Source organism: Bombus huntii, chromosome 1 (genome assembly GCF_024542735.1).
Source record: "Bombus huntii isolate Logan2020A chromosome 1, iyBomHunt1.1, whole genome shotgun sequence".
NCBI lineage: Eukaryota > Metazoa > Arthropoda > Insecta > Hymenoptera > Apidae > Bombus > Bombus huntii.
In genome coordinates this window covers 26,422,090-26,450,003 of record NC_066238.1, presented here as the reverse complement: position 1 = coordinate 26,450,003, position 27,914 = coordinate 26,422,090, and the positions used below count along the sequence as shown (strand labels likewise).

General features: G+C 32.9%; 1 protein-coding gene across 3 annotated transcripts in view; it reads left to right on the top strand.

Annotated features, from left to right (window-relative positions):
• Positions 1-480: 480 nt before the first annotated feature.
• LOC126866547 (forkhead box protein O) overlaps positions 481-27,914 on the top strand; it is a 295,017-nt gene continuing 267,583 nt past the window's right edge. For 2 of the 3 annotated variants that reach the window (XR_007689917.1, XM_050620284.1), the window contains exon 1: positions 482-2,289. Coding sequence is in view for 1 of the 3 variants with exons in the window: in XM_050620284.1 (XP_050476241.1) it covers positions 1,846-2,289 (444 nt within the window). In the remaining 2 variants the exon portion in view is untranslated. Of the gene's footprint in view, positions 2,290-27,914 lie in introns of all 3 variants that reach the window. The other variant, XR_007689918.1, reaches the window with a different exon arrangement.

The following is a 27,914-nucleotide window of genomic DNA, read 5'->3' as shown; positions in this document are numbered from 1 at the left end:
AATTATTCGAAAACTTGTAAAAGAGAAGAGAGAATTGAACGCTCATCAGTGTGGGGTAGGTGGCCGCGTGCGAATTCCCTCTCCTCGCCGCCGCGTCGCGCTACAACGTATGGAGTATGGAGAACAGTATCTGGCCCTGGGGGCATAACGTACCCCTTTCCCCGCCCACCTTGTCGATCTAGCTAGCCGACCACGCTGCCCTCACTGATTCCCGCCGCCACTGGTTTGTCTCTCTCCCTCTTCTCTTTATCCAGCTCATTCCGGATCATTGCCTCTTTCTCCCTCGCCCGTTCCGCTAACCTCTTTGTTACCTAGCTTGCTCACTTGCCACGTTTTTCTCCTTTCCTCCAATTCCGCTACTTCGCCCCCACCTTTCTGTTATCCCTCCCACGTCGCTGAACCACCCACCAGATAGCTCGTTCGCTATGCTCGTGATCTCCCTCCAGTTTTCTCTGTTGGATATTAGAATGGTCGATCAGTCGGTCTCGCTCGCTTCTCAGTGATCCTTCTTTCTCCGATTCGTACCGTCGCTCGTCGTCTTATCCTCGTCTCTCTCAAATGCGCGGAGGCAGGCGCCACGAATTCACTTCTCGTAACTTCGGCTTCGTTCGGTCAGTTCCGGCTGCCGGTCAGAAGAATTCGTCAGTATTCGCCGCGCTGCATTGCCGGCAAGTTGTATAAAGGAGTAAGGTGATTTGATTTTCATAAGAATAAAAGTGCGCGTATCTAATACAGAGATACATACGTTTAGAACATATTTGGAACGTTTATGCCGTTCATGAGAATATTCGCCACATTCTCGATATAAACGAATGTTGTTAGAACAAGTTCGATCGTGCTCTCAAAATACGAGAGGTCGAACGTTAGTGTCTGACGCCTTTGAATCATTTCGATCTACTTGACTTCGAAGAAAAACGCACTAACTGTCCAAAGCGTCTATTCTGAAAAGGACCAAGAGAATAGGACAGTCGATTGGGACATCGATGAGAAGTAGGAAGGAAGGCACTCATTTTGGTACAGGGAGCATATCGATAATCGCTACTTCGATCATTGAAATTGTGCCGACACACTTCGAACAAGATCGTGCACGGAAACTGGCACGACACGAATACTTGTCCCTCAACGCAAAAAGTTTTTGCAACTCTGTGTACATAAAACCCGCCAGGCAACAAAGTCGAAGATTCTCTCCTTGCAGTGGGCCAAGTTCTTTATCAAAACATGGCCACGTGACCGACGGCGCGGCTTGTAAACAGTGAGTTTGACCACGTGGTCTGCCCCCTCTCTCGTAATCGCCTATCTCTCTCGTCCTGCTTCTCTTTCTCAGTTTCTTTCTCGCTTGCTCGCGACACGCAGAACAACGTACATCGTAGCGTATTCTCGGTCGGTCCGCTGCCAGCTGCGGGAGAGTTCGATTCGAGTGATCCGTGATACTCTGCTTTTCCTCGCAGTTAGTTTACTTTCATCTCGTTTTCTCCGAAAATAACAATATATCTTTCGATATTGTGCGTGCGATATCATTCATGTACTATTTATTCTATTTCTGGTCGCGCGCCGGTAAGGGAAATCGAGTGACAAATCGTGAATATAAGAACACAGGGCTTAATAAGATAAATAAATAAAAGTGACCTCCCCCTGGTTCTGGTTTCGATTTGTTATTAGCGACGTAGTGTTGTTAACCCGTAGAAGTGGCAGTGTTAGTGATATCGATAGTTTCGATCGCAGCGCGACCATCGACTGTTACGGCGACTTTTCGCGGATTCTTGGTAGGCAGCGCGATATTTGTGAACAGACACAGCACCTCGCGAGGTGCTCGGGATCAAAGTGGAGTACACAGAGGAAACGAACATGATGGACTCGGTGCCGGTTTCTGCGTCGGGGTCGAAGACCGGGTTGCAACCACAGCAGGGGGTACCATACGACCTTGAGAGCGGGTTTGAACCTCAGACGAGAGCACGGTCGCACACGTGGCCGCTGCCAAGACCGGAGGAATATATCGAGGGAAACGTGGTACCGAGCGTAGCGGCTAGCAAAGAGGGCGTCGAAGGCGTCGAAAGTGGCACACCGCCTCAGCATGGCTCTCTCGGCCAAGGTGCTGGCCTGCTTCCGGTCAAGAAGAATTCGTCCCGACGAAACGCCTGGGGAAATCACAGTTATGCCGATCTTATTACTCAAGCCATTACCAGCGCCCCCGACGAACGGTTGACGCTCTCACAGATCTACGAATGGATGATGCAGAATATACCATACTTCAGGGAAAAGGGAGAAAGCAACAGCAGCGCTGGCTGGAAGGTTAGTTTTAGTTTCTTCCTTGTGCATCTATTGTATTTAGACTGCGGGTGTTTATACCTTTGTGGAAAATTGAAATGACTAGAAAATAAAAATTTCATTTGTATTAAATATCATCAGGACTCTCTTCTATAGTAATTTACAAACAAATAATGCGAGTGAATTGACAAGTTACATATTGTAGGTTATAAACTCTTATACAGTTTTACAATTTTACTCCATATTGAATAATCAAATGATCTATACTTGATAAAATCTGCTTTAAAAATTTCATATGCTTTATTACCAATTTTCTTATTTTTGTAAAAGATTATTTATTAATATTAATAGCTTGCACCTCGTAAGCTGTAATGTTACTAATAATATGAGTTCAATCGTGCAAAAAGGTATAGGTATCGCAATACTTATGGTAGCGTATTTTGAAGTGCGTGTTTTAATGTATTTGACACTACTAAAATCCATCGCAGAAAGTTACTATCTATACCTTTCCGCCGTTTTCGCGTTCCCGCCTAGATCTTACGTAATAGCCATGCGCGTTGTTGCGATGCTTGCGATGCTCTTAGTACCAAACAACTCTACTTTTAAACTGATTAATTGAAAATTTTCAACGTTTCGCGGCGTGAAAGTTATCACGCTTTGTCATCGACATAATTATTCAAAATTGATACTCGCGAACGGAGGGTGTGTCTCGTACCATTTGTCAGCATTATGTTTCATTTGCTCATGCAAATCTAGCCAGAATTGAATATTTATTGGCGAATATATTAAATTATATACGTTATATATTTCAACCACGTGGAAAAGATATATGTTCATCGTTGTTAATTTTCTGACTTCAATGTGACTGGCTGACTAAAGAAAAGTATTTAAATATGCAATAATTGAAGAAGAAAATGATCTAATAGATTTGAAAATATAAACATCTTAAAATATATCAAAAATAAGTTTTTCATATTTTCTTCAACATTAATACATGTGTATTTTAACGTTATAAAAATAGAATTGATCAAAAATATTCGAAGGAACGCAACATGATTAATTCTAGAATTCTATAAAAAGATAGTTTTGATGTGGAATTAGTACATAACATATTCACATTGAATTTTAAAATTGGTCTTCTATAAAAGATGGAAAATCCAAGTTTTCGCCTGGGGCCTGCGTGTCGAATATTTTTATTACAGCGACTAGTATTTATATGACACATAATAAGGAGAAAAAATATTTGTTTATTGAGGGATTAAAAGTTATAAAACTTACAAAATTAATATTAATTAATATTAAAGACATTAATTTAGAAGTTATTAAATAAAAATTACTTTAAAATGAATTGACTAAACATGTGAAAGTTTCATCTCTCTTGTGCTCTTTTCTTTTACCATGCACAAATCTGCCAGATTTTAAGTAATACAAATTCTAAAATAATGGATACAGACAAGTTCTGAATTAAAATCGATTAAAAATTTTTAAGAATCAGCGAAATATCATACGTAAGGCTTCAAGACATGATTGATAGCAAGAAATGAACTGTTCTATCTCACATAAGTGATCGATATAAGATTTCCTGTAAACAATTAGAAGCAACTATTTTCATGGTCAGTCAGTTAATGAGCTTTCGCTTCTTAGTAAACAATGTTGGTTTACATGGCTATGCTCGCGACTGGTTGCAGCGATTCAATTGAGATTCGACAACTCGTATTCTCTCGTCACCACCAAAACATTGACCGTGAATACGAGTAACAGAGATAGAAAAGAGAGAAAAAGAGGAAGGAAGAGAAAAGCGCCAGCGAGGTGTTTTAGATTTCTCGGCATGAGTGTATACTCATTATTCAAAGGTCAAAAAATATCTAGGAAAATTATTATGGATAAATAGTACTGCAATGATTTTGTTTCTCATGGCCATAGCTACAGATCCATAGCTACGGATAATGGTATGAAAAGTACAAGGGATGAATATGATAAATGATATGAGTCACATTTTTGTTTATTTCACATAAGAGAGTAATTTAAAAATAATAAAAGAATTTTACTTGCACATTTAAAATAAAACAATAATTTTAAAATATTAGACACACTTCTAAAATTAAATTGCATTGAATTTCTATATTTTCTGTAGTCTTGATCATTCTAAAAATATCGATTACAATACTATCCTTAATTTTTTACAAAATCTTCTAATTTGTCAACTACTTAAAATTTTGTTGTTTCTTTTTTATTGGATATATCTATTATTTTCTTTTTTAACCATGTTGTATTCAGTGCTTTCTTTTGGATATCGGATACCATTAAAATCAGGAAAGTACAAAAGTGGACTTATCACTTTTATCTAGTGTGATTTATAATGTTACGACCCACACGAATAGATTTTTAGAGGTCAATATGCAGTAATAAATCTGGCATATGAAGATTATTTGAAAAAATATGATAAATCGACTTTTTTATTTTCTAATTTCTTTACTACTTGATGGTTAAGAGGCAAAGCTTTAATACATATTTACCAAACCAACGGTGTAATTAATGTTGTGAATATCAATCTTTTTGAAATGTCCAACAGGATTCAAAATCAAATGTTCAAGGTTCAAAAAACCTTCCTTGTAGTTTCCATATGTAATTATTAAACTTTGCAGAACTAGTTTGTATTGTAATTATTTAATGTTTGAATTATAAGTTATATTAAGATGGTTTTCTTCAATTAATAGAAATACTAATGGTGTTAATATAAGCAATGGCATTTAAGTAATAGATATATGTACATAACATACATATGACATAATGTACATAACATTTATTACATAAATATATGTAATAGTATGTTACACTATACAATTTTATTCTATACAGTAACTTTAGTAGAATTCAATATCTATACAAAATATTTATGCGTAATTCTTTTGTCCTAAATAAATTACAGTTTATAATATTAATTTAACCTTCCATAAAATGTTTAGTAAATTATATATTATACATATTATAATTTCTAATCAACAAATACTATAAGAAGGTAGTTAGTGTTGTTTCTAATTATTATATTAATTCGTTATTAATTTGTATATTTTAATAAAATTTAAAAGCTGCTCATATAAATTGATTAAAGTGTCTAAATAGGTATTTATGAACGATAGTGTTCGTACAATACAACGAATAGAATATATTTGCGGCATGTAGAAAGGTAACGGTAGAGTAGGGGAACACGTTCTTGCGTTGTACTTTTATCTGTGTGAGTTTCATACGCACTCATTCATACGGCTTCTTCTGATTTTAGTTGTTTATTTTCTCGATCGAATCTCTGGCATAAAAAGATTTTTACGCGTGACTGTTCTTCACGTGGAAAACGGTTTCTGGCCTTCTGAAATCGGAAGAATTTCATGCAGTCGCTTTCTCGCTTGAAGAATCGAAATTCCCGTTCGAATTCAGCCAGGGAATAATGAATGTAAAAATCGCAGGCGAAATCTTGATAGAAGTTGGCTGCTCGTGCGGTCTTTCGTGTATATTAGTGTAGCCGCGGTCTGATTTCTAACGATGCGTGTGCAACATCTCCGTTCATCGGAATTTAAAAAAAGCATGTTATCGATTTACCGCGGTTTAACAGTTGGCGAAGTTAACTTTTCCCGCGGTGGTACTTTTCCCTCAAAGCGGACCACTTTTGCGAGTTCTGAAATCGAGAAAAATAAAACGGCTCCCGGTAAACAGCAACGCTTCGTCGGTTATATCGTCGCGATTTCAGGAATAGAGATATAAAACCTATACTTTTCTTTCTCTTTCAATAGATACAATTTCAAGTCAATAAATATTGGAGTTGCCTCCTTATTGTTAAACGAGAATATTTGATATTATTTATCTGATATTAGATTGATAAACATCAATCGTGCTTGCGTTACGCATCGATATCTATATTTCGTTGAATATTAGAATCAGGTAGTATTATTTCAGTGAACTAAGTTAAGATTCAACACTTTGAAGCTCAATCTTAAACTTTGCATAGAATAATAAAACTTATTGTGCATTATTTGTTAGTGCTGATATATTGTCAATCAGTAGCAGTTCTACGATTCTTATTCTTTTGGAACTTATTGTAATTTGATAAGATAACTGAAGAATCTTCGGTATGTTATTTAAGTTTATGTTTCTGTATTAATGAAGTAAACATATTTAAAAAAGAGAGGGAGTCATAATTAGCCTTCAATATAACAATGAAAGAATGAAAAATATTGTATGCTCTAAATGCAACAAGAAACAGTATGAAAAATGAGGATATAACTCGAAGAGCCCTACGCGTGATACGGTTATTTCAGTCAAGGAGAAGGTATTATATAAAAACTAACACAATTACATCCATAAATAAAACAATATGCACACTACACGCGCTACTGAATTATGATTATTACAACTGAGAATATTAACATCAGTTGAGCAAACTTTCCTTTTGATGAGTAGAAATTATATCCTCCTAGAAATTTATGATCATCGAACTATTAATGTAAGTATACGACCTATTTCACAATTTATTATGCTACTAATAACGAAGTTAAATACTCTGTTTCCAAATGTAGATCACTTAAAACTTGTTCTTAATAGAATTTGGAAAATTACAGGGTAAATTATATAGTTTGTCTCAAATATCCTTCCGATCTAAGTAATTTCAGTTTACTTTAATATTCCGCAAAATATAGGTATCGATGAATAATATATAACATTTATATCGTATTTATTAAAAGAATATGGTAAATAAGCTTGGAACGCATTTGAAATACCGCGCTGCGGTTTTCACATAAACAGCGATTTACGAAAGAATTTGATCATTATAAACCACAGAAAACTTTAACTTATATACGTATTATATAAATCATTTAAAATTTTACTAGCACTGCAGTGAAATACAACTGTCATAATTATATAGATCAAATTCAAAATCAACTTAAAAATGTTTAATATTATATATAGAAATTACAAGATGTTTATTACAAAATATATATTTAATAAACAATTAATGTACTTACAGCATGAATATAATTGTTACAGATGGTCTCATTGAATATCGAGGCTTATTGACGTAATGGATAATTGTTTAAATTTTCTCTATGATCTCTGAGAAATATATATGTATTTGCTAAATACTCCATTTACTAAATATTTTGTAGTTTTTATATACATCTCAAATTTCCAGTATTAATGAAATTTCAAAATATTCCATATAACGCACATAATATATTTATAAAAAGTAGTCTATATAATTGAGAAGTTTGCACCAATAGGAAGGCAGCTCCAATGTTTAAATGATTGCTGCAAATATTCAAGTGATTAGTTAAAGTGATTTGATTTTCACTGACTTTGAGCTGATTTTTCTGGTTTACTTAAATTATTGGAGAGTAGAGCTGCCTTTTTATTGTAGTACTTGTTTCATTTGACTTATTTTAATATTTTCCTTTTTTTCGAATTGTAAGTGTACTTTAAACAGATATGATGTGATTAATACAATTTTAAACAACGCACAGGTTTATGGTAAACACTATGGAAATTGATAAAGTTTATGAATGAAAGGAAAAACATAATATAAAATTAATGAATGTTTGATGAGTTATGAAGATTTTTTCTTTGATTTTAAAACGTGTCAACTTTTTTTATAAGCGTGTGCATAGGTTTATTCAATTGATCGATTAAATAAAAATTCTCAAGGCAGAGACTGCAATGAACGATGCAAACTGTACGTAGAATATTTGAAATGATTTAAAATTAAATCAAGAAATAAATATTTTAAAATATATCAATATTTATAGGAATGTTATCTTACCGTTAATTACTTAAGAGAATTTCCAAGAATAAGGTTTGTAACGAATAGTGTTATAAAATCGATACAAAAAAGTAAAGTTAATTAGAAGTTAATTAGAATTAGAATTAATTGAAAATAGAATGAAGAGAAGCTTGTATATTCACGTTTCCTTAGATACTTTAATTAATTATATACAAAAAATTACTGTATAGTTTCCACATAACTGAAGATGTAAAATTGTTCCTTACTATAATTCATTGTTTGAATAAAATTCATAGAAACGCAAATTACTATCAACAAGAAAAATTATTCGCATCGTCTATCAAAAAGTTGTAATAAAGACATGAAAAAATAAATGGTGAGAATTTTGCGGCAATCAACAATAAGTTTTCAAAAAATTTATTAACGTGATTCGTTAGAGTAGGATACATCACAGATATAACTGTCAATATGGTGGACGTTTTCTCAAGTGAACTGTGAAGCGAGACAAAGGGTGGTTCGCAAACACGTCTGCTCTCGAGGTTCGAAAAGTAGCGATATATGTAAGAGGCCGGTTGCGAAAAGTCCATTTAATGTAGCTGCAAAGTTCACTGCAAGGCGCGAAACAGTGTGCAATCACGTGATGTCTGTGTATAAATATCTGTATCTCCGGCGTGGTGTTTCTACTCGCGGCTGGTCGCGTGTATAAGTAAGAATATAAATAAACGAGGATAGATCGGTATTATCTGCGACGTGCATAACTATTGTGTACGGCGGCTGTAATTCTGAGATTGAGTCCTAACGTTTCAACGATTACTGTATCACCGCATCATTTACTTTATTTTGAATGGAAGCAAACTTTACATACTTTCGATCCTTATAGAGAATATCGCAAAAAATCCAAATACTGCTATTTATTGATTTACTGCCAAATTAATATGTTTACTTAAAATCATGAAATAATGTTTTGAATCGTGTACAAAGTACAATTCTGTTTTCTACCGATCTTTTGACAGATAGAGTGATTAAAAGATTTGTTTACTAGGATAGCAGAGATGATATTGTACCTGTATGATCTGTAGTCATAGTGATAGTTTAATGAAAATGTTTTTAATGAAAAGTACCTTAAAACACCTTCAACATGTAGAAAATTAAAAATAAAGTTTTCGTAGCCGTAAAGTATGTAGGATAAAAAAGAAGTTAATAAACACGCAAAACTTCCGCAAATTAGAAGAATAATAAAGAAGCGCTGTTGCATTAATTCTAGTAGGGATTTTAACTGCGTATGCATATAGTTATGCGAAGATTGTGCGTCATTTTCCATGCATTCTTAGCTATCTCAGTTATCATTAACTTTGAGAATTCGGAAATAGGATTTTGTATATACATATATTTTTGAAACTATACTCTTCAAGATAATGGAGGACGAAAAAAAATCTTGTCAAAAATAGTACAATACCAATTAATTATTCACATGTATATACATGATGGATTTAGATCTTGCATTCAAGTCTATTCACCATTTTACGAATAACGATCAATTTCTCTAAAATGTTCTTCTTTTTATTAACTCATTTCTCATTGCGTAATGTCATATCTTATTACATTCGGTCAATCTTGTCGAAAATCGTGGTGATTTCGTTACTCAGACTTCTACAGTCGGATTGAAAATTTTGATTGAAAATTCAATCTTGGAGCTTGAAAGCAGTCAAGGATATCCAGAAAGAATGCCGGTACTCGTCGGATATTATTGAAACAGGAAAGTAGAGGAAAGGTCTCTGCGGTTTGGTTCGAAACATGAAAAGCCCTTAAGCAATACGAGCGCCGCGTCAGGCAGGTCTAGCCCGATTTCTCAAAGCTGTAGAATCTCCAGCTCGTGCGAAGAAGCTTCGAGAGCCGTGAAAACCAGCAGAGGTCACTCATCCGTCTGGTTTTAGTACTCGTTTACACAAGTCGTACCCGTCATTACAAAGCTCTGAACACAGTATTCTTCCATGACGATTAGACAGCTGTGCTCTAACGATCGGCAACTGCGTGTAGACGTCGTCAGAGAATCCCTGGTATCCCTAAACGTGTTATTCTTTTAACATGACCTCTTATTTCGTCGTTACTCTTTCTGGATTGTATGCCGTTTTGAACGGAGGTGAAAAGCGTTTCGCGTTTATAGAACAACAAAGAATTCGAAGGAAATGCTTGGACAATTATGAAAGTATCGGATTCACGTTGATCCGTAATCTTCTATTTGATGCTCTATCATGCCAGCGAATGGAATTATCCATCATCGTCTTCTGCATATTCTTTAATGAATAAAAGTTGATTTATGTTATTCGTTGTGCAAAGTTCAAAAACTATCTGATTTTTATACATTTTTATGAATCTTTATATTAATCAGTTGGTATTGTATGAAATAAAGTTGAAATTCTCGCGTAATAGTTTTAAAAGCAATTTAGTTTTACGAACTCTTGTGTTATCTATCTAATATTATATGGAATCTTAATTGTATCCTCCTTACAGGATTCTTGTGCAACAGCTGTAGGAGTAACTGATGTATACAAATTTTTATGAATTTTCAGTATTGTATAGAATGAAGGATGGATTCTTGTATCATCTCTAAAGGCAGTTGATTTTCACGAACTATGAACAGCTTATGAATTTTTTTGAGGAAATCATTGCATTGATAATATAGAATTAAATTTGAAACCTTCTTAGGATATAAGGAGACATTCTTAAGTCGACAATTAGCTAGATTCCAGCATAATTTTAATTAATAATCGAATGTTTGTTATATTTATAGAAAAATTTAGTACCTCCAAATATATTATTTTTATATAGTACGGTACAAAACATTTTTCTCGATTTGCAAGAGAACTTTATTAAGAAAACTATCATAATGTTAATATTGTATACACTGTTCAAAATAATTAGAGGTTTTCTACTATGCAGGATTCTGTTGGATCAGTTAAGTGAATACAAGTGTATACAATACAAGTGTATTCTATAGTCTTGATAGATTGATATGTTATTCGAATGATAAAGACTGACTTTGGAACAACGATTAAAACAGAAGTGTAATAAAAGAAGTCTATGTAAAAATCAAACTGTTCAACTTTACCTTTTGTAAATTTTTTAATTTTGCTATCCAGGTACACGATTTTACACGATTTATATTTAATTGCCAAAAAATAACTGACTGGCTTTCATAAATTCATTTATCACAGGAAATGATACAAGTAATAGTAAATTTCAAGATAAATTGTGATAAAATGATATTTATAATAGTATCATTTTTCTCTATCTTTCAATTGATGGGGTTAATCTATGTGACTGTTGAATGATTCATTATCGCATCGAATCTGTATAAACAAGTTACTTTTCATACGCAGATCGTCATTCTCGACAAGAATGTTTTCTTCTCATAGAATGCGTGCCTGAAGGTGTTAAAATATGTTTGAACAAACATACCCATATGCGTAATATACAGAGAATATTTTTGTAATCAGAAATTACAAACTCTTTTTAGCGGAATTCACTATTTTTTCTAAAACAACGTTGATATCATACACAGGCGTTATAAAAATATCAGGAAAATCTCTTTTCGTTATCTATTGGTCTTTTAAATAATATCTATCTGATAGAGATTATACGCGAGCTCTTCCGTTTATCAACAGTATAACGTTTTCGTTTTTTATTATTTTTGTCTAATTGCAATTCTTCGTAGGATGAGTGTTTTAGAGAGAAATTTTAGAGAGAAAAGAAAAAAACACTGTTCTCATAATCTGTTTGGATACGAACTAACAACATAAGCACCAAATGTCTTTCTCGGTACAGGACTTTTTTCTTACTGTACTATCTATCACACAGATACTATTCGATGTTTCACTACGTACATACATATACTACTATTACATGTTGTATGAGAGAACAGAGCAGCTATAAATAAGAGAAATCTTATTACTTGTAAATCCAATCAACTGCATGATGAATAGGTTTATTCCTATTTTGTTTTTATAATACGATATTCAAAGATACATTTTTTTGTTCTTCGAACGATAGAACGATCCATAGAACAATTTAAAATCCAAATTTTAAGTAATAATTCCAAATTATATTCAATTGAATTTCGTATAACGACTTCCCCTATTCATGTATTTTGTCACTATGTAATGTTTAACGTTGTGTGTAATGTTTAACGAGGCCTGACTCTTCAGAAGAAAGGAACTTGAGTCACGACAGTATCTTTCCAAATGATTGAATATGTCGGAAATATTTATCTACAGTTACTCGCTTTAATATTTAAAATTTAAGTGACTTAAAACGGTTTTTTTTTAAAGTTAGAAGGATTAATTAACTAGATTGCGTGTAAAGAAGATTTGGAACAACTTAAATTTATCAGCATCGCGAAGAAAATAGTAAAGATTGTTTTTTACTTTTCTTTCTGAGTCTATAATTGTAGATTTATGTCAGTTGTAGGTTGTAGCTTATGCTAAAGATTTCATCGAAACCGGTTGACGCCACGGGAATTAGGCAAAAACTAAGAATCTTTAGACTGCTTACAATTATTGACCGAAAGTCGTGAAAATCTGTGATTTTTTACCGTTCTTACCATTTGTACCTCATAGCAATGTTTTCCGATTATAATGAAATCTTCAGCATGTACAGGCTACATTCTCATTACAAGCTCAGAAAAAAATGTTGGAAAAAGCGATATTTACTGTTTTTTTTCACGATATCGATAAGTTGCAATAGTTCTAAATCTTTTTAACGCGTCATCTAGTAAACTAATTCTTCTAACTTTTGAAAAAAGTAGTTTGGTCCACTTCTAAAGAAGTTATTCTGTTTCAAAAGTTGTCCGAATATTAAAGTGAGAAATTGTATATGCTATAAAATGTTGTAATGAATTCTTAGGAGTAGCAAATAAGAAAGAATAAGGGAATGTGATACACAGAATTCTTTGTAGGAATTTGTTGATGTATATCAATACAGATACAGTTTAAATAAAGCTCCGACAAAAGCATCTAGATAATCAAATAACTCTTTAGCAGCTGTGCGTGATTAGTAACTGGTTATGTAGTTTTCCAAACTTGTATCACAAGAAAGAATAGTTATTTTAACTAACATTCTTCATTTTTTTTTTCGTTATTACACGTGTAATAGAACTTTCATTATCCGAACTAATTATTACGCACACTTTGAATAATTTTGTTTCTATATGAGAGAAGATCATTTATTTTGGTCTATTTTATAGATATTAATATTCAAGTAACAATTTCTTTCAGTTTCTATTGTTATTATTCGAAAAGGGACAATACCAAACTTCCCATTAACGGATCGTTCCTCAAATCGACGATCTTGTTATAAATAATTAAATTTTAGTTACTTGCATATTATAACGTAACCTATTTTTTTACTGTATTGTAATAGAACTTATAACAAAGCTAAATATTAACTAATTCTAAATAAAAATTAAAAAATACATAAATTTCATATGTATATCCAATGTAAAAGCGTACGAGTAAAAAGCTTTTACAGAATAAAGTTGGTACTTTTACTGGATATCGTGTTCCGCTCAACGAAGGATCGTGAACGACTTTACCCCAAATTCTATGAATTCCAAAGTATTCGAACAGCTTTAATTCAATCGTTTCCGTTAAACAGCTGAACGGAACGCCAATAGAGTTTCCTCTAAAAATAATCGGGCAGTTTGGAAGCAAAGATTAACCGAACGATCTTGGAGGCATCGGTTTCCGCGGCGTCCATTTACGGCGTGTACGCAAACGTCGAGAATCAAAGCGGTTCTACGCCGCGTCGCTTTATCCGCGTGGTATTTAGACAACGTTACATATTATACAATCGTCATTAACGAAACATAGCGCAATTAATGCGAATTTTCCCAGCCGTCTGCTGTTCAATGAGATTTAAAAATGATTTGGTAGAAGCGGGAGGCGCGCACTGCGTATATTTCGAGTAAGTGCGGTCGGCTGAGTTTAAAGCAGGCTTTCCACGTTATTTTTGCACGAGGCAACACTGGCGTCGCGTCGTTGCCGCGTCTCCCTTGTCGATCTCCTTTCCTGCCACTCTTCTCTCTACCTCTTTCTCTCTCTCTCTCTCTCTCTCTCTGCCACCTCTGTGTACGACCCTACGACGACCACGTTGCCGATATCATCATCTTGAGGTCATCTCTCCCTCCGCTTACTTTCGGACCGACGACCATCAGGACCGGTAGAAGCTTCCTTCGCTTTTTTCATTCGCCCACTTTTCCACCTGCTTCGATTGCAAGTCAAAAGGGACAAAAATTCTCAGCCAAAGGCATTAATTTTGAGAAGCGTCTTAATATATTAAAGATCTAGTAACAGCTTATCATTTGGCTTTAATTTCACTAAACTCTATAAAATTATAGAATCTACATGAACGAAATGTGAATCCCTGGAATTCAATTCCCTTTCATAATCACGATGTTATAAAACAAGATTCGGAAAAATAGATTGATTGATAAAAATTGCAAGTGAAATATTGCGTTAACGCAACGTTAGTCCTTAATAGCTTAAATTGCGTTTCCCTTTGCGTTGTTATAGGTTGTAATGTATCGGCAACGAAGTAGAATTGGATGTTGTCCTACTAGACCTAGCGTTTAGCTTAAGAAACGTATGTTACTGACATATAGAGTACAAGACTCGATTGTCATTCATTTAATTGAAAGTTTGAGTACTGCTGAATTGCTGAATTGTATCTTTTATCTTCATAAAAATATTTGTAAATTATATATTAGAGAGTCTGATAGCAACTGTATTTGAACAGGCACAAAGTTACAGTTAAACTTCTATCATGGGTAGACTGGGAACGTTTATGCAAGTGCAAAATTAAATATGGGCTTCACTTATCGAATATTGTATAAATTATATCTCTTTGCGCATTATGCACATGTACATTTTTGTACCTATGAAGTTTTCATAAATGCATATCTAAAAAATATTGAGTATCTAATCCCATAACGTGGCGTTTTTATAAAGAGGACGACAAAATTTACTAGCATTCAAAGTTTCAACTAAATTCCTGATCCAAATGTCCTGCAGTTTCCTCTAAGTTCACGTCAAAATTCGTAGTACCATAAAAGTAAAAATATTCCCGATTGGGAACGTCTGCCGGCAAGGATCGCGACGTTTGTAACGCGAACCCTCGAGGAAACGCGATGACGACGATAGTAGGTCGGCTGTTTTATATTTAGTGACAATAAATTTTATAGGGTAACTAAAAAACGACGGTTTCGTAACGCGTCGCGAGTCACGGCTCGTTGTCTCTGTAGCTTGAATGTAACCAAAACCACGGAAAGGTTATGCGACGAAAAGAAAATCGCGAAGAATATAAAGGCGAATTCCTGTTCTGTTTCTAAAACGCATTCCGTCAGCTGTCAGTGTTCAATCGAACGCAGTGGTCGACACTCTATTTACCTTGCCTGGAGCAAGGCTGTGATTTCTACTTACCATAAATTGCGACAGAATAATGCCGATCGTGCTTTGTAGCCTCGCCCGATCCGTCGTCAAAACACCGGTTCACCTTTCTCTCGTAGAATTTTTCGTCCCGGGCGATTTTCTCAGCGACTCTGGAAGGTGTGCGTTACGTGACAGGTTTTTGTTATTTGAATTCCTCCCACGAGTCACCCTCGAATAAGTGCAATTATCGTTTCGCTCCTCTCTTGCCAGTAGCTCTAATGTTCGCGGAAGCGCAACACCACCTTTCACGCATTGTCTACCGACACGCCGCGCCGCGCCGTTTCGGACGCTTGGCGAGTAATCGGCGAGAATTTTGTATTCGAAAGCGATCAAGAGATCAAGCAAGTAGTATCTCTCGCGTGACAGTATTTCACGACGAGCTCGATGTTTCACGGTCGTTACGTGGAATGTTCGTGTATAATGCTAGATTAGTGAAGTCGATCGTAATTATGTACTCGTTATCTGTCAGTGTTAGGCCGCGGTTAATATTCGCAGGGTGGCTATACAACGATTAATAACGATTCCTGTGAAGTTGTTGTTTGTCGTCGTATCGATGGATTGTCGTCAGCATTATAATATCCGAAAACTTGATTCTGAAAGCGAAAGACTTTGTAACACGTAGGTAGACGGTAATTAAAATATTCCATCGAGTAATCAAGAAACTCGGCAGACGCTTACGTCATTTGAAACGCGACATCAGAGATTCGCGTGATATGGTAAAAGTGTCGGGCCTGATTGGGAACGTCCGTTACTTTGTGACGCGATTCTGTACGCCTGCGCGGTTTTTTTTCTCATTTGGATGAATATTGATATTTGTCTTTTTAATCTATTACATATATTTTTACATATTATTGAATACATTAACAAAAATGTTATTTCATAGCATAACGTAACGAGATATTTAGATAGGAAACAATGCGTTGTGAGTTTATCAAAGTTGTAAACAATCGATGCGGTAAAATTTTTTGTTTAACTAAGGGTCAATGTTGCGTTAATGCAATATTCTACTAGGAATAACTTTTTCAACCAGTTGAAATTATTACATTCGGCTTTTTAATATTAGCGTTTATAAAAGAAAGTTCGAGAGATTTACGTAATATCTTTTTCGTCACTAGTATTTCTTCTCCCATCTGAATTTTGTAATTCTATGTACTTTCAAAAAATTGAAGCATTTTTACTATTATCAAGAACCAATTTCTTGACAATCATGGAAATTCTTTTGTTTCTTCGATTTTTGTAGTGAGTATCTATAAAGTACACATTATTCTAACATATCTTTTGTATTTTGACAAAACTTATATGTGAATTAATCTATACAAGTTTGTTAAGAGTATTGCATATACACAATTTGTATACATTATTTTACTGCTCCATTCTTAACGTATTAATAACATGGCAATGCATATTTTCTATAATTTCTAATTCAATATATAAGATGTTGAGAAAAGAAAAGTTAATTACAGACAGAGAGATTAGCCAAGTCGACTTCCTTTCTAATCTAAAATCATCTAAAAATATTTAATACTTTACATATCTACAATTGTTTTATTTATATGTTATACAATTTGTTTCATTATACTTTCTAATTATTTTCCAATCATTTACGTATATTTAAATTACACTGTAAAAAAAAACTGACTGTAAACGTTTTACCTTAAAAAATTATAATTCCAAATTAGAAATGATACTATATTTAAACACAAGAAATAAATGATTAACAACGACGAAGAGTTTACTTCTGAAAAAGTACACTTCTAAGATTTACTTTTATTAGCAGCAATTATTATTAGCATCAAAATAGGAACGTTAAGAGAAAGCTATATTACCCACTAATTCAAAAAAGTTTGCCAATTATTTTTTGTCACATTGAAATATTAACAAAGATCTGTTTCAAAATACTTGCGCTTCAATGAAATTTATTTTGCTTTGAAGTGTTCTTAATATATTTTTGATTTTTCGAATATGTATCATAATGGTTTAGTAGTGAACAAGAAGAAATGTATAACAGTACCTATTAACAATATACATCTGCATTGTAGTATTTCGAAAATCGTTGCCAGTTAGCTTCGACTGTGTCTTCAGTTGCAAGCGATAGGTTATGTTCGTACGTACGCAATCATTGAGGCTCACTACTATTCATAAACTACGGCTCAATTTTTCTTCCACAACAATTAATGAAATAATCATAAGTTTCAATAAGCTGTCGCAATGAATAATATAGTCTGATATGTTTGAACGAAGATCGAGTACTTAGTGAAAGTATCAGGTAAAATCAAGATGTGCAATGGTTGGACTTTTTTTTTAATCCGAAGACTTTGATAATTTTAAGTGCTACCGATATTAATTTAGATTATTTTTTATGTCATGATACATATTAAATTACCTTAGGACAACACTGAAAAAAGAGGATGTTCCTTTTTTGTTGTTCATTTGAATATAACAGTTGAACTTTTGAATTTTATTTTCATTAATTTATGTTAGCTACTGAATGCTTAATAAACACAGTTTTGTACAGGTCTCCTATTTTCATTACAACTTCTAATCTATTCTATTGTTCGACGTTCATAACTGTGAAAAGCATGATTTAGTTAACAATTTTCAAATAAACTCGTATCAATCACTGATGCCAGTTAGAAAAATATTTGTACATTTTCTAATGAAGCGAATTCTTCGATCTAATGAAATTAAATTTCTCTTTCATCAGATTCTATCAAATTTGTGTAATCATATGAACCTACTATTAAGTACATATTACGAAATTTAATATATTGGAAGATGCGGAAAGATCATCTTGTTTTTGACGATTGATATGTCTCGATATAATCTGTATATTATTATTTGATGCCTATATAAACTTTACTTAATAAATCCTACTTCTAATTGAACGTCAAATGTATCAATGATAGAGAAAATAAATTCTATTCCGATGAGAAATTGGCAAAAATTATTCAACGTTCAGTAGGAATTTATCTCATCGTATCGATACGTTAATTAAAAAAAAAAAACACTTTCTCATGACAAGAAAATGAATACTTTACGAACTTGCAAAAACTATTTCGATTCGTTCCTGAAAAAGATAATTTTCCGGAAAAGTAATCTATTCAAGATGTTATTCACTAAATAGCAAAAGATTACCAAAAGGAAGTGCATATATGTATTGATTAATGACCTAGCAATTTTGTGAAGGTGTAACACCTTTAAACTTTTTCTAAATATCCTATATTAGTATATGAATATGTATATATGTATTGTATATATATGTACATTGTAGCTTGTAAAGCTAGAATTTTTTGACATTCAACTATTTATATTTCCAAAATTCAACTTACACAAATCGAAAAAGAATTTTCCAAAATCAATACGTTGATTTTTCTCCTTGGTATGGCAAGGATAGCAAAAACAACGAAATCGAGGGGAGTTTCGGTAACCGTTTGCCATGTGCGTTGACGATGAAAATCCAGCAAACGTTCGGAAAAAAGCGAAAGAAACGTTTTCCCTTTCAGCCGAGCAAATTGGTATCGCGTTTCGGTGGCGCTTGTACGTTCTTCGTGCTAAACTCCGACTGTCTGTTGCGTGTTCACCGACAGATGCACATTCAGTGACGTAATGTCAGACGCGGAGCGTAACCGCACTCTTCACGTAACATACCCTTGACTCTCCTAATGAGTATCGCACATTCGTTACGTATGTTGCGCTTCGTGGACAGATACACACAGCGTGTCGAGCGAAGGTGCACACGGATGAGCGTACGACGTTGCACGCTGCATGTTCTGTATATACCCGTGCGCTGCACGTTGCGTCTGTATCGCGGTTTATCTCAATGTTGTTACAAGAATACCACGCACCCCTTATATGCCCGTTGGCTAAGCATCTAATAAAGCGTTTCTTCGCGATAAAAGCTCCAAGCTCAGGTTTTCTGCTTCACGTCGGTTACAAGAGACTGAGTGTTCCGTTGCGTTACTCGCGCTGAGATATAATAAATGAAAAATCGTGCGGCGAGCAGAAGCAGTTTTCCCAGCGTGCACCGGGAAACGGCCTTGATCGGAGTGTACTCGAAGACAGACGTAGATAAAGGTATAGAGAGAGAAAGAGAGTTGTTAGCAGGATTTCTTGACCGAGTCGACTCTATAAACCATCTGGAAAAGAGACACACTGCATTGGTGAAACACGGGGAAGACTTTCAATGATTCCATGGAAATTTTTTCTGCGTAATACTAAATGTACATACGCGCGTCGGTAGAAGGATGTACAACTTACCTTCCGCAAGGAAAATATCTGCATTCTGAGTTTTATTCGTTATTACATAGTTATTATATTAAGTTACTCTGAACATACACGTTGTTTTAAATATGTAGTATATTATGAAAGAGAATAATTCGATTGAAACTGAATATTTTTACTTCAAACAAGTTCTCCAATATTTGATATACTTTTGCTAATACATTGGAAAAATACGTAGAATCTAAGGTTTTAACAGGAAAGAAACTGTTGATATTGCTATAAAACTGCCCCTTAATTCTATCTTGCTTCCTAAAACATTCTGTATCTTTTTGTATAGAAATTATCAAGTGTATGACAAAAAGTAAAAATCGAATGGTGATAACTCTGAGAAATGTAGCGCATAAGGTACGACTTCAAATACTCAGTGATGCAATTTTTGGTTGTTTGCTCCGCCTTTCAAATTTTATGTTTACTTTATGAAGAGTATGTTAATTTCAAAACAAAATTAATCGTCAATACAAATAGAAGAATTATCAGTTTCGATAGACACGATGATGTACATATCCTATTATATCCGACTCTATTTTTATAACGCTTGGAATACCTATGTCGCAGAAAACCCGGATTATACTTCCAGTATAACCCAATAATTATATGTAACACATCGAAGGAAGTTCGAAATATGAAAGTTATCTATTATAAATACCTAAAAGTCAGAAAAAAATGGTAGAATTTATTAGGTACATTATTGTACTGTCTAGTTTTTAATCCTTTGAGTGACGTTCCATGACACGTGTTGATCATACGCTGCTTGTTGCCATAAAACATGCGATTGGTTGAGTGAGTTTCCACTTTTCATGTGAAAGTAACATATCGAATTTACCCGAAAGTAATTGAAAACTAAAATGCAAAAATTTCAAAAAAATTGTTTACTTCCTATTTATATTACATTTATATTACAAAATATAAATTATATGTTTCGTATTTAAAAAATTAATAATTTTCATAAAACAGAGTTCAATATATGACTCAATGTTACACATTTTATATTTATATTTATCTACTCTAATAGTAAAAAGATACTATTCTTTTAATTATAATACTTTTTTAACTAAATATAATTATGAAAAAGAGACTACTTATTTAATAGTATTTACTTATTATAAAAAAGATTCTGATAAACTAAACGTTTTCCAAGCTTATAAAGATATGTAGGAATATAAGAATAGTTTGTTACCAATGCTTTTGTTTTCATTTATAGGCATAAGAACCACCATACATGAATAACTATTACACGTACCTAAACATCGGATACACACATATATAAGTATTAGGCTATACACAAACATAAAAGGGTTCATAGATATTATAAATTTCTATGATCCTGATGTCGGAATCCTTGTTGAATTCCAAGTTACGAATTTCTACTCTTCGGTCTCGCCATATTAAAACGTTTATTAGAAGCTATATATGAAAATTCATTTGGGACGACAATGTTCATTAAGCAAAGACCTCGCTGGAAACTACAACACGAGTTTTATCTGCTTCATACTGATTGGGCCCGATCTCCGATTCGAGGCACTGACCTCGCGTGCTATTTAATCGCCCTTCTCTGCCGCAGCTCGAGCCTCCTCGTTCCTCTTGAATCGCTTTCGCGTTTCTCTTCATCGGTCGACCAGCTTGTCCCTACGTTCTCGGACGTTCCTCTTCGTTCCTCCCTGCTTTCAGTTCGTCCTTCTTCCTATCTCTTATATGGAGAACGTCATTCCTCTTTTTTTCCCGGCGAGTTACGGTGTCCCGTATAAAATATTCTTACAGCATGCGTGTGTTGGCTTATACGCACTTACGCCTTACGCATACAACCGCGCGTTGGATCATTGAAATGTGACGCAATTCGACTACGCTCGAAGAGTACGTTCTTGAACCTAGTTGATATACGGCAAAAAAAGACTTCGAACGTATTTGAAGCGTCATGATTTTCACATGGGACAGGTATATGAAGACCACACTCTTATATATATTAAGATTTTGATGTCAGTTAATAGCTAAAAAGAAGTATCTTAATATGAAATAGTTAAAAAAGGGAATAATCTGATAATTTCGATGATATAAGCTTTTCGAAAATAAATGATAAATTTATGGTATTTTGTAAGAAACGAATAATATTAGCTTAATTGTTGCGTTAGTTTCATGTGATTAACATTAATCTGTATTACTAATACGTTATTAATGCTTCTTAAATGTTCAAGAGAGTGACGAAAATACATATTTAATACCAAAGTCAAATATAAAGATGTGAAATTAGTTGACAACACACTGAATCTTAAATTTGCTCTTTTATAAAAGACAGGAAATGTAAATTATCATGATTCTAATGAAAGACTTGACGATGATTGTACATTTTGATAGCAAAAGGTGATTTATATATTTGCTTATTGTCTAATGAAAATTATATAGTTCAATGGAAATCTTTATTACAAGATTTACAACTTCACTGTTTAATTATAAATCTTCTGTAATATAATTACAGATGTATCTATAAAAATTATGTATATATTATATATTTTATTATATTATTTTATATTATATATTGTAATTATGTATATCTTATGTAAGGTGTATAAATTATGTATATATTATGTTAAAATTACGTAATATGTATAATTAATACTTTGTTTATAAAAATTGAAATGTACTGAATAGAAATTGAAGATTTTCAAGTATCCTGTTGTACTGCTAGAGAGATAACGTGGATAAAGATAGTTTTGCAGAAGATATAGCCCATAAACCTCTTATCATGATGATCGTTCGATGAAATGTTTAGAACGTTTACGAATTTCTGTATCCCAATTTCACATTTGTTTCAGTAAGCAAAGAAACTTTTCGTAATCACAGTGGTAACATCCAAAACAAATAGCAAAGTGCTATACATAAAAGTTATAAAATTATTTAACCCATTAATTATTCATTATATGTCATAATGATAAACGTAAGTGTTTAATGAAATTATCTTTGGCATTAATTATATCTTTGAGGCAACTATCCATACTATATATTCATTTTTTACCAAGTGTATGCTTACAAGTAACGTAACTTGTGTAGCTTTATATAAACTTTCAAATAAATTTTAAATTTTATCTACAATTGTAATAGTCGTGTCTCTCATTACAGTGCTAATGGTAGTAGAATCACTATACTCAATGTATATCAACAGGAGTTCTTCCGTATTTCCCTCAAGCTTAAAATAATTTGTAATGGTATAAACGGTTTCAACGGTTAACGGTTTCAATAAGGTTTTTATGGAAACTTTTCCCTCTTCGGTAATTTCAAATGATTCAAGCGATCGATAACCATTGAAATGTTCTCAAGGTAATCGCGTCTGGTGTTTGCTACGATTATAATATCCGACAGTTTAATATTTAACACGACAAATTCGATAACAAGGATTTCTTGGGAGTAAACAGTTTCTAGTGAATCTCGTTACGCAATCCCGATGAATAAATTACATATGGTAAAATCCAGTGGAATTTTTGTCATTGATATCATTCAAAGGTTGAAAAGTAACGTTGGTGTTTAATGATAAATTTTCTCATTCGTTTTCATTTATCCTTCAACCGATAATGGAAGGCAAGCGCATGACATGTTGGAGAAACTAACGAAATATGTGGAAAAAACGTTGAAAGATTAAAAGGAATTTCCTCAATGAAACTCAACGACATCCTCGAAACCGAACCGATCATCTTTTGTTGCTAGCTTCCCAGTTGTCACGAATTCGTTCTCGAAGGACATCCTTTTACTCAAGATTACTAAACATACGATTGCCTTAAAACGATTGCGCGTAGGAAAAATTCCAATTCGTGGAAAGCGACACATTGATTATTGCATCATATAAACGTAGCAGCGTAACTACTACGATAGATCGTTACTGATTCATAGTGTGTTCATTCGCTAGTTCTTATTAATTTTACAACACCAGTCTCATTCGCAATGTTCCTCTAGTATAACATAAAATGTTCGTCTTCCTTCGCATTTCAACTTTTATGATTTATGATATATTGAACACATAACTTTAGTTACTAGTTTCATGTAGTATATTACTTGGGTATCAATAGGTGACTAAATATATTATTTGAGACAAATGAAATCTTTGTTAATCAAAAAACCTACATATTTATGTTTAATGGCGTAAAACATCCTCAAAAATGATTCTACTTTCTGAAAAAAGGATCTATAGGTTTATGATAAATATCTATACGTATTATATGTAATCAATAGTTAAATTACTTCTAGTCAAATTCTTAAATTACAATGAAATTTTTATTCATTTCGTGTATAAATTATCAATTCTATCTATATACTTTATCCTATGAGTCCACCTTTCAAAAAACTATGATATAATAATATATAATATGTATCCACAATATACAAAAATTTTGGAGATTAAGATAACGGAATTTAAGAATAAGGTACATTTTTTAAGCATTTCAAATTAGGATAGACTGCGTATTTTAATTTCAATTCTAAAAATTATTCTGGAGAGTAACAATAGCTGATTGTCAAAAAAAAAAAAAAAAAGAGGAAAAGGATTAGCATCTGTCAAAGATAGACCTCAGTGGAACTGAGCATACTGTAATGAAGTATTGTTCGTAGGAAAAGATTGGAAACTCTTCTAGGAGACCACGTAACACTACGCTACTTGGCATACGTAGTAGAATGACACTGTGCAGGACTTGCCATCTACTAGAATTACACGTGAATGATATACGAACCTGATGAGCGTTTCTGTGAGACGTTCTGCATACTCGAAGAGGTACAGCTATAATACCTAAATATTCTTAACGTGAAAACATATAATCCACATTACAATGATTCCTCTGTGATAGAAGACGTCTTGATTTATATCGATCTTCATTAACTGTTGAGTGAATGTAAAAAATATACCGCTTCGTAAAATGCTTTTTCATTTCTTAGGTTTTGTATACCGTAGTAATTATACGCAATATAATTAATAGTATACAATTGCAAGCTGATCACTTACAGAATTTTGAAGAAACTCAGACAAGCCGTTAGGTAAATAAACATATAATATAATTAGGTAATATATAAAATTGTATCAATTTTTTTAAATTTAAAATAATAAAATTAGGCTTTTACTTTCATCAAAGTAAGTTTTTTAATCAAAGTAGTGTATCATTAGACTTATAATACTCTTTTGTTATGCAGATGTAATGTTTATGTAATACTATTCTTTAAGAACATCGTTGCTTTGCACTTCATAAAATGTTCACAGGTTTATTTTTTAAAGCTGATGACTAGAAGACTAGCTATGACTAAAAGAAAATTAAAAAAATTCACAAGTAATAGCTTCCTTAGTAACATTACTTTCAAAAACAATATAAACATCTTCGTTACTAGCGTTGCATATTATGCGCATGTGACGCTTGAAAATTAATCTAAGCTGTGAAATAAATCAATATATAACTGACATGCCTGGTTAAAAAAATTAATCTCAGTAAGTTATTGACTTAATAATAGTATGTTATACAAGAAACAACATATGATGTATGAGGAACAAAACATAATTTTAGATGATGTTCTCTTTGAGTCCATTGTAACAGCGAACATATTGATATCATATGCAAATTTTGCATATTTTATACAATGTGGCCAATTCTACTATAGTATTACGAATTGAAGACGAAACCTTACCTTCGATCATTATTAAAAAAAAAAAAAATCATAAAACGTAAGAGTATAAAATCAACATTCAATTTTATGTAAACTATCTACGCTATGGACAATATATTTTTTGACATAATTTACTCAAGTGTAAAGAAGAATCTGAAGCGTTCAAATATAGTATATATTCCATATGTTGTTATTTGTTATTTTGTCCATTCCATGATTGCATCATAATCTAGGTTTTTAGATATACGTATGTAAATGTTAGTTAATAAAAAAATTTATTGAATAAATTATATGTGTATTTCGTTCATAACAAAATATGCATGTGAGAAAATATAGATCAAGTTACAATCTAAATTTGTGTAGTATTACAGAATAAAATACAGAAATTGTAGTTTGAGTCGGCTTAATTAGTACTGTTTTTGAATATTTAATATACGTATATAAAAAAACTATTTTCTGTTCTGTTATCTTCAGCAAAACTGAGCGAGTATGGAATAGATAATTCTTCTCAAAGAAAAACGACGACGGTTTATTACATATATAATATGAACAAGAATACGAAATCTTAAACCTATCTTATCTTAATATGCATTTCGTTTGTTTTACAAAATTGCATATAGGAAAGGTATTAAAAATATCATCTCGATTGCTCATCATAATTAACTTTACTTTATACACGAGCATCCACGATATGCGTAACTACAATTTTCATACTATTTTGTCAAAAATATACGTCACACATGTTCTGTAAGGTTATAGTGTTTATAATATAACTTTATCTCTTCGTTTCTTCTTTTTGTTTTAATCGCTGTGCGTCTGATTTGAAATTATCGTCCATAGTGATGAAGAGGAATCAGGCCAGGCGTTAGGTCGAATTTAAGAAATAAAGAAAGTCACCCGAGCACGAGTATTTTGTCTATCAAAACGTTCTTATCGCAACGGATGGAAGATTCGTGAAACTGGGAATCGGACGAACTCCTGCCATGCTTGCGTATGTTTGAATAAAACGTGTACGCGTAGCTAGCCGATACTGCTTTTATCTGTCTAAACCTCGTTAAAAACATTTCTTGCTCCCCTCTGGCGTGCGTATTAACTCAAGTGCATGGAGGTTCGTTCGTCAAACAAAAATACTGTCGCATATAAACAAGATTAACAAACCGATTTCGTTGACGTATTATCGTTCAAGTTTTCGCGTTTATTATCGATGATATTTGCAAGGCAACTTCGCGTAGACAAAAAGGGAAATTAATGTAGCTGCGTTATTTGGGCAAATTTCCGATCGAATAATATTTCTCTATTAAAAATTTTCTATTTATAGAAAAGTTGTAGAAAAATGTAATTCATTAAATTTGAGGAAGAATAGTTATTGGTTTATTTTTCTTAATCTTCTTACGAGGCGATGGGCGATTTAAGAATAATATTAATATATAAAACAGTACACGCTATAATACATCCAAAATATGAAAAGATACTTTGAAAGGTATAGTAAATATAATTAATCGTATTTTTTTAAATGGCATATGTAGTTCTATTTATAATGGAATCTCAAATCCTAATAAGTTTCGGTGATGTCAAAAAAGTTATAACAATCCAGTTATTTTCTTAAATTATGTCTTGGTACAACTGTACCATTAATTTTATGAGGGTGAAACAATAAATATCTTTTTCCCCGCATGAAACGAAACCTAGGTTGGAACGTAAAAAGTTCGAACTGCAGCAAGGTTCAACGATTTCGAAGAAATGCAGAAGACACGTCACCGACGGCAATCGGTCGCCCATATTTTGCATATTATGTGGCGAAGCAACTGTACAAATATCGTAACACGTTGAAATTTCAGTGCCTGTGCGCGGTTACTCTTATCATACCGCGATCTTGTTTGTTAGAAGATATAATAATTTATAATGGTCTGATAAACATTTATTCAATCAATTACAACTATGCTCGCTATCTTAATTCAATGCCTGTCGAATTCATTATGCGATGAATGATATGTATTTTGTATATGTAATTATATATATTTTGTTGTAAGTAATATTGTTTTTCTATCGGCGAACTATACGAATTCTTTTTTCTTTAAGCTTCTCATCATAATATATAAATATTGCGAAAATAATACTCGATGCTATAGGAGAAGATAGTAATATGTACAGAACCCTGCAAATATTCATAATAAAAAGAGTATATATTTTAAGGGACATATATTGTACAATTATATGCAATTTAAACACATAACGAAATAAAAGTGAAAGCAAATAAATTTCAAGCATACTTAGTTCCGTGTCATAATTTCAGATATTTACATCACCTTCAAAGGCTTTCTTAATTTCTCTGAATATTAGTCGTTTCTAAATATTTAATATTAGGCAGCAGTTGTGGTATATGGCAATATTGTGATAATGATAAAATGCATGAACTTATTTAACTATAAATATTGAATATAGATACATATAGTAAGTAGAAATAAAAGCTAGGTTTGATGATAATTTGG